Below are 14,244 nucleotides of genomic sequence, written 5' to 3' on the forward strand. Positions count from 1 at the left end.
TTGTAGTATGTTTTTAAACATTCGTCCTGGCCATTGGTTTACAGGACCTGTTTGTTCGTGTGGCTAGGAGCATGTGGTCGAGTTTTTGAAGTCATAAGTTCTATCCTGCAACTCGTCATTTTTTGGATTTTTTACTTGCACCTTACAGACAAAGGTCGTTTTGGTGCCTGCCAGTGGGCTGGCCGAGACGGAAACGGTTGTGCGTCTCATGCGCTTTTTGACGATAAAAGAGAACTAGCTGGCTGGTTATAATTGAAACAAATCATAGGCACATGCCAATAAAAGAGAATATGCTGATTTAACATTAATGAAAAAAACAGTAGACACGCGAGCGCTAAAAAAATTAAAAATAATAAATCCTGATAAAGAAGGGATTGCCTGGTTATGCGCTGAAAATGCTAATGAAATGGGATTTATACGATCCAATTAGTATTCCATCCGGTTATGTTGTTATTGGAGAGAGTGGTCGGAGCAACCATGCCTCGAAGGACGCCACACAGCCAACAAATGAGGAGGCTGCCACAACCCCAAGACGGAGGCGGACCCGTAGAGAAAAAGGCACGAGCTGGTGGTCGTCCCCACAGCGACCAAACCCACCACTATCAAAATCTCGCCAGCCAAACGTGACCCGCGAGAAGATCGAAGCTCCTCGCTCTGTAGCCTCACTACCATGGAGACCGTTTTTGGTGGACACATTAATTTTCTCCCTCTATTGCTTCTCACAAAATAATATCTCTTGCGTTGCAACGCACGACATATGTGATACTACCTACTAATAAAGTAAGATGCGTTTTTCCAATTTTTTTCATCCATTCACCATCAAAAATATATTTGTTTCTACCCAAAGTGATACTAAATTTTTGTCCAGAATTAGGTACTTGGTCACGCGTTATGGCCCAGCGAAGCTAGCCCACTTATTTTCCTGTCCATGCAGGTAGGAAAATTTATTTGCCACATGGTGCGACAAATAGTCAGAGCTTCGCACACAACGCCCATGATCAAGCTGACCTGTTTTTGTTTTTGTTGTTGTTCTGCTTCTAACTTTCCTTTTCTGTCTTTGTCTATTTCTTTCCTATTTATTTTTCACTTTTCCCTTCCAAGTTTATTATACTTTATCTTGTAAATTCAAAATATTCAGAAACGTTCAGAATTTGATTTTTTGTCATTTTTCTAAAAAGGTCGGAATTCCGAAATATTGTTCTTGTTTTAAAAAATGTTTAGTACTTTAAATTTTTGTTTTTGTTCAAAATGAAAAATTTCCCATTTTTCCCAAAAAATTCTAGAAAACAACAACATTAAAGCCTTTATCCCAAACAAGATGGGTAGGCTAGATGTGAAACACATAAGATCTCGCGACCAACTCATGGCTCTAGCACGTGGATAGCAAGCTTCCACGCACCCCTGTCCATAGCTATTTCTTTGGTGATACTCCAATCCTTCAGGTCTCTCTTAACGGAATCCTCCCATGTCAAATTCGGTCTACCCCGCCCTCTCTTGACATTCTCCGCACGCTTTAGCCGTCCGATATGCACTGGAGCTTCTGGAAGCCTGCGTTGAATATGCTCAAACCATCTCAGACGATGTTGGACAAGCTTCTCTTCAATTGGTGCTACCCCAACTCTATTTCGTATATCATCATTTCGGACTCGATCCTTCCTCGTGTGCCCACACATCCATCTCAACATACGCATCTCCGTCACACCTACATGTTGAACATGTCGCCTTTTAGTCGGCCAACACTCAGCGCCATACAACATTGCAGGTCGGACCGCCGTCCTATAGAACTTGCCTTTTAGTTTTTGTGGCACTCTCTTGTCACACAGAATGCCAGAAGCTTGACGCCACTTCGTCCATCCGGCTTTGATTTGATGGTTCACATCTTCATCAATACCTCCATTCTCCTGCAGCATTGACCCCAAATATCGAAAGGTGTCCTTCTGAGCTGTCCTCTTCCTCACACCTAGTAGTACTGAAAACCACACATCATGTACTCGGTTTTAGTTCTACTAAGACTAAACCCTTTCGATTCCATGGTTTGTAAAAAATTGTCTGTGTTTTCTATAATTGTTCATATTTTCTACGTAAAATTGGCTTTCTAAAAAATATTTAAATTAGAAATATATTCTTTTTGTCATGAAATGTTCACAAATTCAAAATAATGTTTTTGTTTAATAAATCACATTTCCTAAAATTGTTCTGAATGTTCAAAACTTGTTTCCATATTAAAAAAATGTTCAGAAATTTGAAAAATGTTCATATTTTTATAAAAGATTCATGTTTTAAAAAAATCTTTCCATTTCAAATTTGGCTCATATTTTTTTCAAAAATGAATGTAATTTTAAAAAATGTTCTCGTATCGAAGAATATCCAACAATTCATAATTATTAAGATAATTTTAAAAAGTTTGGAAAAAAATGTTTCAAATCTAATGTTGTAGTATGTTTTTAAACATCCATGCTGCCTATTGGTTTGCAGGACCTGTTTTATTCGAGTGGCTAGGAGCACATGGTCGAGGTTTTGAAGTCGTGAGTTCGATCCTGCAACTCGTCATTTTTTTTGGATTTTTATTTGCGCTTTACAAATACAGGTTGTTTTGGTGCCTACCAGTGTGTTGTCCCAGACGCGAACCGTTGTGCATCTCATGAGCTATTTGACTATAAAAGAGAATTTGCTGGTTTGTTATAATTGAAAGAAATTATGGCACATGCCAATAAAAGAGAAAATGTTGATTCAGCTTTAATAGAAACAACAATGTGCACACGAGCGCTAAAATAATCAAAAATAATAAACCCTGATAAAGAAGGGACTGCCTAGTTACAGACTGATTATGCTAATGAAACGGGATTTATATGCTGCAATTTGTATTCTATTCGGATGTGCTGTCATAGGAGAGAGTGGTCGGAGCAACCGTGTCTCGAAGGTCGCCGCGCAGTCAGCAAATGAGGAGGCAACCACAACCCCAACACGGAGGCGGCCCCGCAGAAAAAAAGGCACGTGTTGGGTGGTTGTCCCGACACCGACCAAACCCACCACTATCAAGATCTCGCGGGCCAAACTTGTCCGGCGAGAAGACCAAAGCTCCTTGCTCTGTATCCCCACTGGCACGTAGACCGTTTTTGGTGGACACATCAATTATCCCCCTATTGCTTCTCACAAAACAATATCTCTCCCATTGCAACGATCAGACAAATGTGCTAGTACCTATATACTAATAATGCAAGGTGTCTTTCTCCGATTTTTTCATCTGTTCACTATCAAAAATATATTTGTTTCTATCCAAGGTAGAACTAAATTTTTGCCCCGAATTACGTACTTGGGCCACGCGTTATGGCCCAGCGAAGCCAACCCACTTATTTTCTTGTCCACGCAGCAAGAAAAATTCTATTTGCCACATGGTGTGACAAATAGTCAGAGCTTCACACACGACGCCCATGACCGAGCCGACCCGTTTTTGTTTTTGTTGTTGTTCTGCTTCTATCTTTTGTTTCCTGTCTTTCTCTATTTCTTTTCTATTTATTTTTCATTTTCCCTTCCAAGTTTATTTTTTTATTTTGTAAATTTAAAATATTCATAAAACGTTTAGAATTTCATTTTTCTAAAAAACTTCAGAATTCTGAAATATTGTTCCTGTTTTGAAAATTGTTCAATACTTAAAATTTTTGTTTTAGTTCAAAATTAATAAAGTTCCCATCTTTTCAATTTTTTTTGTGTTTTCTAAAATTGTTCATATTTTCTACATAAACTTGGCTTTCTAAAAAATAATTTAAATTAAAAAAATATTCTTTTGTCATGAAATGTTCACAATTTCAAAATAATGTTTGTGTTTAATAAACAACATTTCCTAAAATTCTTCGGAATGTTCAAAACATGTTTCCATATTAAAAATTGTTCACAAATTTGAAAAATGTTCATGTTTTTATAAAATATTCATGTTATCAAAAAATTTCCCCATTTCAAAATTTGCTCGTATTTTTTCAAAAATGAACAGAAGTTTCAGAAAACTATTTGTATTTTTGAAATATGGTTAGAATTGTAAAAAATGTTCACGTTTTCAAGAATATCTGGTAATTCATAATTATTTATATAATTTTTAGAACGTTTGAAAATAATCTTTCTAATGTAACATTGTAGTATGTTTTTAAACATCTAGCCATTGGTTTACATGGCCTGTTTGTTCGAGTGGCTAGGAGCATGTGGTCGAGTTTTTGAAGTCGCGAGTTCGATCCTGCAACTCTTTATTTTTTTGGGGATTTTTACTTGTGCCTTACAAACATAGGTCGTTTTGGTGCCTGCTAGTGGGCTGGCGCAGACGCGAACCGTTGTGCGTCTCGTGAGCTATTCGACACTAAAAGAGAATTTGCTAGTTGGTTAGAGATGAAAGAAATTATGGACACATGCCAATAAAAGAGAATGCGTTGATTTAGCTTTAATGAAAACAACTATGGGCATGAGAGCGCTAAAATAATAAACCATGATAAAGAAGGAATTGCCTGGTTACGCGTTGATTATGCTAATGAAACAAGATTTATACGCTGCAATTAGTATTCCATCTGGTTATGATGTCATAGGAGAGAGTGGTAGGAGCAACCGTGCCTCAAAGGTCGCCGCACAGCCAGAAATGAGGAGGCAACCACAACCCCAACATGGAGGCGGACCTACAGAAAAAAAGGCCCATGTTTTGACTGTGAAGAAGACGAGAAGGGACTACAGTTGCAGGTGGAGTCTGGGAGTAGCAGCGGTGCTCATGGCGTATCTCAAGTCAATTGGACATGGAGGCTCGATGCATGGATGCATCCAAGGTGGTGGAGAATATTCGCCAAGGTGGAATTTGTTAGAGTTGTGTCGAATATTATTGTACAAGGTAGGTTACAGTTGGACTCTGAGTCGTATGGTGCGTAGACAGGATATGAAGTCGTGTCCAAGTAGGACACTTGTATCCTAGACCTCTTATATAATGAGAGGGTAGACACACAATGTAACCTATGCCAACATAAGGCCTTGTACAATGCAATGTGCTTAGAAGAGATGATTAGAGAAATAAACCATGCTTTCCTTAAGCACCAGTGCTTATTTGTACTGGGTAGACGCTTAATTAGACATCTCTTGTATAGAGATAGGCACCGGTGTTTCAGAAAAATCCGGTTTATTTCTCTAAGCACCTCCCTAAGCATTTAGCATTATACAAGGCCTAATAGCACAGGCACGCAAGGGGGAGCCAGCGGCGTGTGCCGGCGCCCGGGCGGCCGGGGTGCGGTATTGTAGCGGTATCATTGGGAAGAGCGCCCATAGTTATGCTTCAGCGATGTAGCCAAGATGGTAAATCTCGTTAACAAATTTCGGTGCCGTGCTCATGTGATTGCTTGGTCCTCGATAGATCAGCTATGCGCCTCGGATTTATTCTAACATTACTCCTGTGAAAGATGAGTACTCCCTCCGTCTCATATTAATTGACCCTCAAACGGATGTATCTGTCACTCTATATACATCCGTTTCCGTGCCAATTAATATGAGACGGATATAGTATTAGAGTATGTGCTAATGAATTGCTCCCATGCTTTCTCCACTAAGGTTTATCTGGAAAAGCCCAAACAATTTCCCCGGTCAAACTTTGCTAGAGTAGACTACACACATACATGTGATACCATTCTGATTTTTTCATATGTACTGTAAATAGAGTCCAACGACAGAAAAATGCGGAGGTAATTAAAACTAAATAATTTAGACCCACCATAAAATATTGAATACCGGTGCATTTTTTCATCCTTTTCTACTCCGTGTTCCGCACACCCACTTGTCCCAGTTAAAGTCATCCATGGAGACTTTCCCATTTTGCCAAGAATCTCCGTAAGCCTTGGCAGAGGCCAGCATAGTTAAATTTGTCCCGAGACCGGCCAACAACTCATCGCATCAATCCCAGCCATGGAGACCGCCATATCTGCAGTTGCAAGTGAACTCATGAGGCTTGTCGTAGTAGGAAGTATATGATGCTAGTATATGATACTACCTTCGTAATGCATAGTATCATAAACTATTATCTTAACTGCTCTTATTTATTGTCATGCATGACACATAGTAGAATAGAATTTCTTATGACACAGTATCATAATATGATACTCAACCCTCTCTTTTTTCATTTAAATCTACGCCACCTCATCAAAATTTTCTAGTTAACACGCATGATACTAGTTATGATACTCCCATTACGATCAGCTCGAGTCAATTCATCTCCTTCCTGATAAACAAGTACTACTCCTTGAGTCATGCCCAATCAGAGGAGAAGGTGGTGCAGAGGTTGCAGCACCTCCTGATGAGAGCTAGCACCATCATTAAGGAGGCAGACACACGATATATAACCAACTCCGGGATGATGATGCAGCTCAAGAAACTCTCAGAGGCCATGTACCACGGATGCTGTGAGCTGGACAACTTGAGGTACCGTGCCTTTCATTGGTTGACAGTGCAGGCTGCGACAAGGCTAGCATCAATGACTCGTCTAGCAGCAGCTTGCAGTTAGCCATTCCTTTCAAGCGTTCTCAAACAACAATGACAAGGCAATGCACCTCGAGTCACATGGTGCCTTGAAAAGTTTTAGGAATTGCTATGGCTAATATCAGAATTTATTATTCTTCTGCGTGGATGTGAGCGCATGTCCCGTAGGCCATATGATGTTTATCTTTACATTGACAATTTCATGTTCGGCTGACACGCTGAGAAGCAAAACCTCTTGAGCTTCTTGCTGGAGCACAATTACCCTACTGGTGATCATGCACCGGCAGTTCTTCCAATAATAGCTGGTGTAGCAATCGGGAAAAAAACTTTGGTTGCCCATGTGTGTCCCAACGAAAGAGTTCGGTCACACTTCTCCTCTATTTTGCACTTGAACGGACACAACCTCTTGACCATACTTGACCATGGAAGGACCTTGCTTGGGACGATGTTGGTAGTTATTGAGTTTGCTTCTGATGTAGGCGACGACGAATGGAACAGGTTTTACTTATTTGCCATTAGAGTGGGCAGAGGAACCAAAATCATCATCCTAAGTAGACTTCAAACGTTAGCCCGGTTCGGATCGATGAAACCTATTTTTCTAAGTGATCTGTCTTGCGATGAGGTGAGGTACCTTGTCAAGACACTAGCATTCGTGAGTGTAGACCCCACATAACATGCACGGTTAGTACAACTAGCAGAAGTATTTACCAAGCTGTTGCACAATGTGCCAGGTACACTTCTTGCAACAAATATATATGCTTGCGTATGTGTTGAGAATGAATGTCAGTGTTTAGTTTTGGCGTTGCATATTGGACAAGGGACTAATATATATTAAAAGAAATTACTCCATATTTGATGTGAAATCAAGCATGCTTAAGGACCAAGCCCCTCTAGTGGACATGACAGACTATGCTTTGCATCCACTTAGCATGATAGCTTGTACTCCTAATGTTTCAATCAAGAAAGAATTGCCAAGTCTGACATTTGGGGAACTTGCGAGAGATCCTAGTGTTACACCAAAACAAGACTTCATTCTTATTGCATGGGAATCAAGGATACCACCTCATAATTCATTTCCTCATTTTGTTACAAGTCATGCCCAGGTTACACATGAAGGTGGTGCCTTCGCAGGGAGGAAGCGGAGAGGAGCGCCAATCTAATTTTGTTTCAAAACTCTTGGACCTCTTGTTGTATTATTTTTTGGTACATGTGAAACGGATGTGTTCAGATGGCCATGAAAAGGCTATTTTTAGGGGTGATTGTATACCATTCAATGTACTGGAGATCTATAATAAAATGGTATGCTCTATCAGAACCAACCATGCCCTGCACTTCTTTTATAACCAACAATTTCATCTCACACCATTGTACAAATCCTGATCCATACACGAAAGTGAGTAAACTGAACTGAAATTAAAAAAGAATGTTTTCTGGAGTGTTGGACACTGAAACTTCTGAACATTTAGAAAACTGTTTGCTGCACTGGTTTGGCTCCCCGGCCACAACGGGAGGCTAAACGGGATAGAGAAGCTCTAAATCTGAAGCTACGAAAAATATGAGAAAAGTGCATGTTTACCATTGCGGAGAGCAAAATCAGATTTGCTCATCAACATAAGTCTAATTGAGCCAAAAGGCCACGTGCAGAATCACTTGACCACACTTTCAGTATTAGGTTCTGAGGAACCAAAAAGGAATTATGTCTATATTATTTGTATGAGAGACACTACACAATGCTTGCTTCTCAATCTAAGGAAAAACAACTGTAGTGCGAGTTCGAACAGATCTCTACTTGTGTGCACGGATTCAAACTTCTGTGTGAAAAAGGGCAAAATAAAACCAAATGGTGCCGTGATCTCCTATGGCCAAAAACAGGTTAGAAATTTAAAACTGAGTTAGAATTGAAGATCACCATGATAATGGACTTCTAAGGTCGAGCATGAACAGACACGCACACCCCAGGTAAGTAGTTTAGTGATTGCACTAATAATGATATAAGATGATAAAATCAGCCTGGCTTGTCTTTCTAGACCAGATGACATACAGGAAAAAGAAGAAATCATCTTGGCTTGTCTTTACAGTGAAGGAGCGCACTTCTGCTAACAAGGACGGACAATAATGGTAAAAGAGGTAAAAGCACCGGAGGTCCATAAACTTGCATGGTGGGTGCTGGTTTGGTCCACAAACTTGCAAAACTTGACCCCAGCACCCACTAACTTGCAGCTTAGGTGCAAAAAAACCCACAGCCAATCAGGAGCGGCCACCCGCCACTGGATATTTTGTGAAGACCACCCCAACTTGTTTGAAATTGATGCGGCCACCCGCCACTGGATATTTTGCGAAGACCACCCCAACTTGTTCGAAATTGATGCACAGCAGCACGGTCCCAGCTGTCAGTATGCGGATGAGAATAAATAAATATAGAGCGTTAAAAATTGCAGCCGCGACGAGTCGAACTCAGACAATCGGCAGGAGTGCTCGATCACGCTAACCAACAGACCAAATTATTCTATTTGTTTCATATGCGTATGGGTCGTTTATATATATATATGTGTGTGTGTGTGTGTGTGTGAAAAATGGCTGATCTGTCCGAACAAACAAACCACGTCGCCCAATCAAATGATCTTTTTTTTTCGCGAAAGCTGTTTATATATCTTTTTTTTGCGGGCCACTGTTTATATATCTGTTAGCACGTCATCTTTTTTTTTCATGGTAATGCATGTCTCATTTATATCATATAAGAATCATAGTACACGTCACGTACAAACAGACCTAGTAAAACTGAAAAGATATATCTGTTAGTAGTCACCTCCAAGCCAGGGAGCAGCCCAGTATATGTGTACGTACACCCTGACTATATACATATGAAATGCAAAAAAATATGGTACTCCAAAGCAATACAAGTATAAACTACTAGCCTCATCTACAAAAGGAAATACGTCAATACCATATGACCATAGAAACGCCGCGTTATATATATATATATATATCTATCACATCAAAACCTCATCAGTATAGAAAGGCAGGCATGGTGTGATACTAAAGAAAATCAAACTAAGCACACAAAATTCAAATAAATTAAATGCTTCCTTTTTACAATTTTAAACTACAAACATAAGCTCAAGTACACTCTATAATCACTCACAAAAAAGTACACTCTACTAGTTTGCTGGCCTAAACTTTAATAGAAAAATGCTTCTGTTGAAATCGATTTTGACCAAAACAAAGTACAGTGTTAAAATCATACTAAAAATAAATAAGCTCGTGCAAATCGCAAAAATCTGTTGTATTGCAGAAAAGAATGTGACGTCTCCATCGTCGGAGGTTCTAGTGTTGCTCTAAAATTTTCGCTGTCACGACACTACTGCCAAAATATTAGACCATGTGAAATTTGAGACTTTGTTACTTTGACCATAAAAATGAAGCACACACAATAATATATAATTTCATTAAATAAATATCACTTGCATCGAGTGCACATACATACGAGCTTGGTTCGATTTCGCCAGATCGTTGCTTGGTTCATTAGGATAGTCGAACGCGAAATATCTTAATTTCTAGAGCAATTCGAACTAAAACCATGTCAAATATTTTCGAACGGAGAGAGTAGCTAGCTAGGTTGATGCATGATGACCTGTGATCTCTACAGTTAACTAGCTATCTTATCGAAGCCAAAAATGAGTTGAGTGAGATGCTTTTTTGTAATAAACTGGTAAGAAGACGTTTGTATGTTTTTGAAATACTTACGTCTACGCCATGATATACGTGCCAATTTAGTTTGTTGATCAATCAGAATGGAAAGGAGTCTTCCAAAAAAAAAGAATGAAAAGGAGTCACGACGTACCGGGTCTCGTCGTGTATATACTATATAGAATATACAGTTGCGTCGGGCGCAGTTTTTCCTTCTTCCGTTTCTTTTTGTGTTGGCTGAAATCTGGACCCATGCGTCAATTCTAAAGGATTCAGGGCGTTTTCTATAAAATGTACAGTGCTAGATGTAACCTCGTGATTGGCTGTGGGCTTTTTTGCACCTAGGATGCAAGTTTGTGGGTGGTGGAGTAAGCTTTTGCAAGTTTTGGACCAAATCATCCCAACCCGAGCAAGTTTGTGGACTTCTAGTGCCTTTACCTCTGCTAACAAGGAGCGCACCTCTGCTAACAAGGAGCGCACTTCTGCTAACAAGGCGGTCCTGAGAATCCGGGCTCTGCAGTGCCACTGCTGAGCTGCAGATCAAGCAACACTTTTTACCATTGTGGACGTCAACATCAGGTCAAGCCTGACATCTGACGAATGCACAGATGTAACGTTTTTCGATTAAAAGACTGAACTAGTACAAAATAAACCACACATAATCAATCAGGTTCTGAAGAAACCAAAAGACAACAGTACAAACGACAAACAGTTTACCTGTGCCCTGAGAGATTACTGAAGTATATGGAGCTGTGATTCTCATCATCACTAACCAAGATAGAAAGTAAGCATATCGTTTCTTGTCGATGTGTTGCCCCTTGCTTCTCCACTCAAGTCCTTCTCGAAAAGACCAAAATAATTTCCACCGTCAAACTCTGCTAGAGTGGTCAATATTCTCATGCTGCTTGAACAGTTAGCTTTTCCATGTCACATGTCAGGACATTTAGACAGGTATCCTTGTGTCACCCACCATCTTGTCGCCATCAACTACTTATAAATCTCTGGAGACTTCTCCATTTTGCAAAGATTCTCTGCGAGACTTGTTCGGTAGAGAGAGTTGCTTTGAATAGGAAACAAGACCAAGTTTGTCGATCGTCCAAGTTGCAGCAGATGAAAATTCTTCTCCATTACCATAGTGCAGATCAACATCAGGTCAAGACTGACCTATATGAAAAATGCTCACAGTACAAGTTTTTTTTATTAAACTCTGAACTAGCACAAAGGTGAAAATGACAAGTATCCTTGTGTCGCCCACCCACTCGTCACAGTCAAAAGTCAACCATGGAGACTTTCATATTTCGCGAAGACTCTCTGCAAGACTTGGCAGATGCCACCTATAAATTTGTTAAAAAGCCGACCAGTTGATTACCTACTTAATTCTGGCCATGGAGGTTGCCTTGTCTGCGGTTGCAGGTGAACTAGTGAGCCGTTTCATCTCCTTCCTGCTGAACAAGTACCATTCTAGCCGTCCACACTCGCAGGAGAAGGTGATGGAGAGGTTGCAGCATCTCCTGGTGAGAGTTTGCACCATCGTCGAGGAGGCGGACACACGGTACATAACCAACTCCGGGATGATGATGCAGCTCAATATGCTCTCAGAGGCCATGTACCGAGGATACAGTGTGGTGGACAACTCGAAGTATCAAGCTCTCCAAGACGGGGCAAGCTCTGACGAGGTTAGCAGTAACGACTCATCTATTGGGAGCTTGTATTTAGCCAAGCGTTCTCAAACAAGCAATAAGGGCACGCACCTTGAGTTGCATTGTGCCTTGGAAAGCTTGGAAATTGTTGTTGCTAACATGGCAGAATTTGTTATCCTTCTGGGTGGATGCGAGCGCATGTCTCGTAGGCCATATGATGTTTATCTTTACATAGATAACTTCATGTTTGGCCGGCATGCTGAAAAGCAAAAGCTCTTGAGCTTCTTGCTGCAGCACGACGACCCTCTTGGTGATCATGCACTAGCAGTTCTTCCGCTCATAGGTGGTGCAACAATTGGGAAGAAAACTTTGGTTGCTCATGTGTGCGGCGATGAAAGGGTTCGCCTGCGCTTCTCCTCTATATTGCACTTGAATGGAGACAACCTTTTAAGAATACTTGACCACGGGAGGACTATGAAAGGGATGATGTTAATTGTTATTGAGTTTGTTTCTGATGTAAATGACAATGACTGGAAAAAGTTTCACTCATTTCTCATACGAATTGGAAGAGGAAGCAAGATCATCATTGTAAGTAGAATTAAAAGATTAGCCCGGTTTGGATCGGTGAAGCCGATATTCTTAAGTGCTCTATCTCACGATGAGTTGAGGTATCTTTTCAAGATAATGGCATTCGGAAGCGTAGACCCGACAGAACATCCACGGCTACTTCAGCTCGCAGATGAATTTGCCAAGGTGTTGCATAGTATGCAATCTTCACTTGTCGAAATAACTGTGTTTGCAGATGCGTTAAGGAGGAGTCTGCATGTTCAATCTTGGTGTTGCATATTGGACAAGGGGATAAGGTTCCTTAAAAGGAACCTCTCCATGTATGGTATGCCACCAAGAATAGCGCTCCAAGAACAAGGCCATCCAGTGGACATAACGGATGTTACTTCACATCCACATAGCATGACACCTTATACAATGAATGCTTCAATTGAGAAACCACCAAGGGTGACTTCTGCGGAACTTCTAACGGATCCTAGTGTTAGACCAAAAGGAGACTTCATTCTCATTTTATGGGAATCAAGGATACCCCCGCATGAATCATTTGAATATTTTGTTACAAGTCGTGTTCAGGATACACATCAAGGTAGCACCTTGGCAGGGAGGAAGCGACGAGGAGGGCCGGTCTAATTTTGTTTCACAACTCTTGTAATGTAGCTCTTGCTGTATTTTCTTATTCAGAATAAACGGATGTGTTCATGTATACCATTGAAGTAATAAATGTACTAATGATTTCAGTTAACGTACCATAAACTTGTACATTTTATCAGATCCAGCGATCCACCACCTGCTCTTTTTAGATAGCGAACAAACGACATCATCCAATGCGACAGTACTGACTACCACTCCTTACTATCACTAGCGAGTGAACTCTAAGTAAAGTGACTTACTAATTATATGTTGTGCTGTTGCGTGGATGTGGAATGCACGAAAACTTGGATCAGGTTAGATTACAGTTGCAACTGCATGATAAGATTGGATTAAGAAGTCTGCTAGGCGCCGGCATCCTTCCCAGGCTGAAAGCAGAAATATTCTGATAAAATTTAAGAAACTGTCGGAACGAGCATCTGAGGATAATGATTTAAGTTTGAGGTGTATATGGTTTGGATATTCGCAGTAACATCAACAGCCTCCTGACCTGTCGGAACGAGCATCCTAGCACTCGTCCAGAAGCCAAGAAACAGGGGGGAACAAAAACAATTTCTTCTAGGAAGACAGCTGCTAGTTTGGAATAGCAAACAAAACAAAGTTGTCGATCGTCTAAAACTTTCCAGAACCGAAGAGTGGAACCAGAAAATACGGTACAGTCAGCTGTCTAGCTAGATCTGAAACAAGAAGGAAATCATAAGCTTTATTTTTCTTAAGGAAACTGCTTGCTATGTCGACTTGAATAATAAACACTTAAACAGTGATGGCAATGCGCTCTGTTACACTATGTCAGTTACAATATCCCATAACACTAGCTATAGCACATTCAAGACCTGACAATATTGGAGGTCACTTCTGTGTGAAATCCACGCGAAAAAACTAACAGAAAAAGCGTCTAATATGGGCTGTTACTAAATTCAGTCCAAAGCCTGTTTCAGCACTGAAAAGAGGACCCGTTTGAGCCCACCAAATTATGAGTCTGATTGCTATACGGACAAGTTACATATCTTCAGAAAGATTACTCAAGTAGGGCGTTCTGGATAGGGCGATACTAGGCGCCGGTGCGCCGGCCGAACGTTTCGGCCGGTTGCACCCTAGCCGTCAGATCGGCCCGTCCCGAGCCGTTGGATCCTAATCCAACCAGGTCGTCGTCTTCCTCTCGCGAGCGCGTAACGAGCGTCGTCTTCCTCTCGCAAACCCCATCTCGCCTGCC

At 40.7% G+C, this 14,244-nt stretch overlaps 1 protein-coding gene across 1 annotated transcript; it reads left to right on the plus strand.

Annotated features, from left to right (window-relative positions):
- Positions 1–11,535: 11,535 nt before the first annotated feature.
- On the plus strand, positions 11,536–13,129 carry LOC125535036. The gene has a single exon (XM_048698099.1). It carries the CDS (start codon positions 11,562–11,564, stop codon positions 13,011–13,013), a length of 1,452 nt encoding a protein of 483 aa, XP_048554056.1. The 5' UTR covers positions 11,536–11,561; the 3' UTR covers positions 13,014–13,129.
- The last annotated feature ends 1,115 nt before the right edge of the window (positions 13,130–14,244 follow it).

Source organism: Triticum urartu, chromosome 2 (assembly GCF_003073215.2).
Source record: "Triticum urartu cultivar G1812 chromosome 2, Tu2.1, whole genome shotgun sequence".
NCBI classification, from domain to species: domain Eukaryota; kingdom Viridiplantae; phylum Streptophyta; class Magnoliopsida; order Poales; family Poaceae; genus Triticum; species Triticum urartu.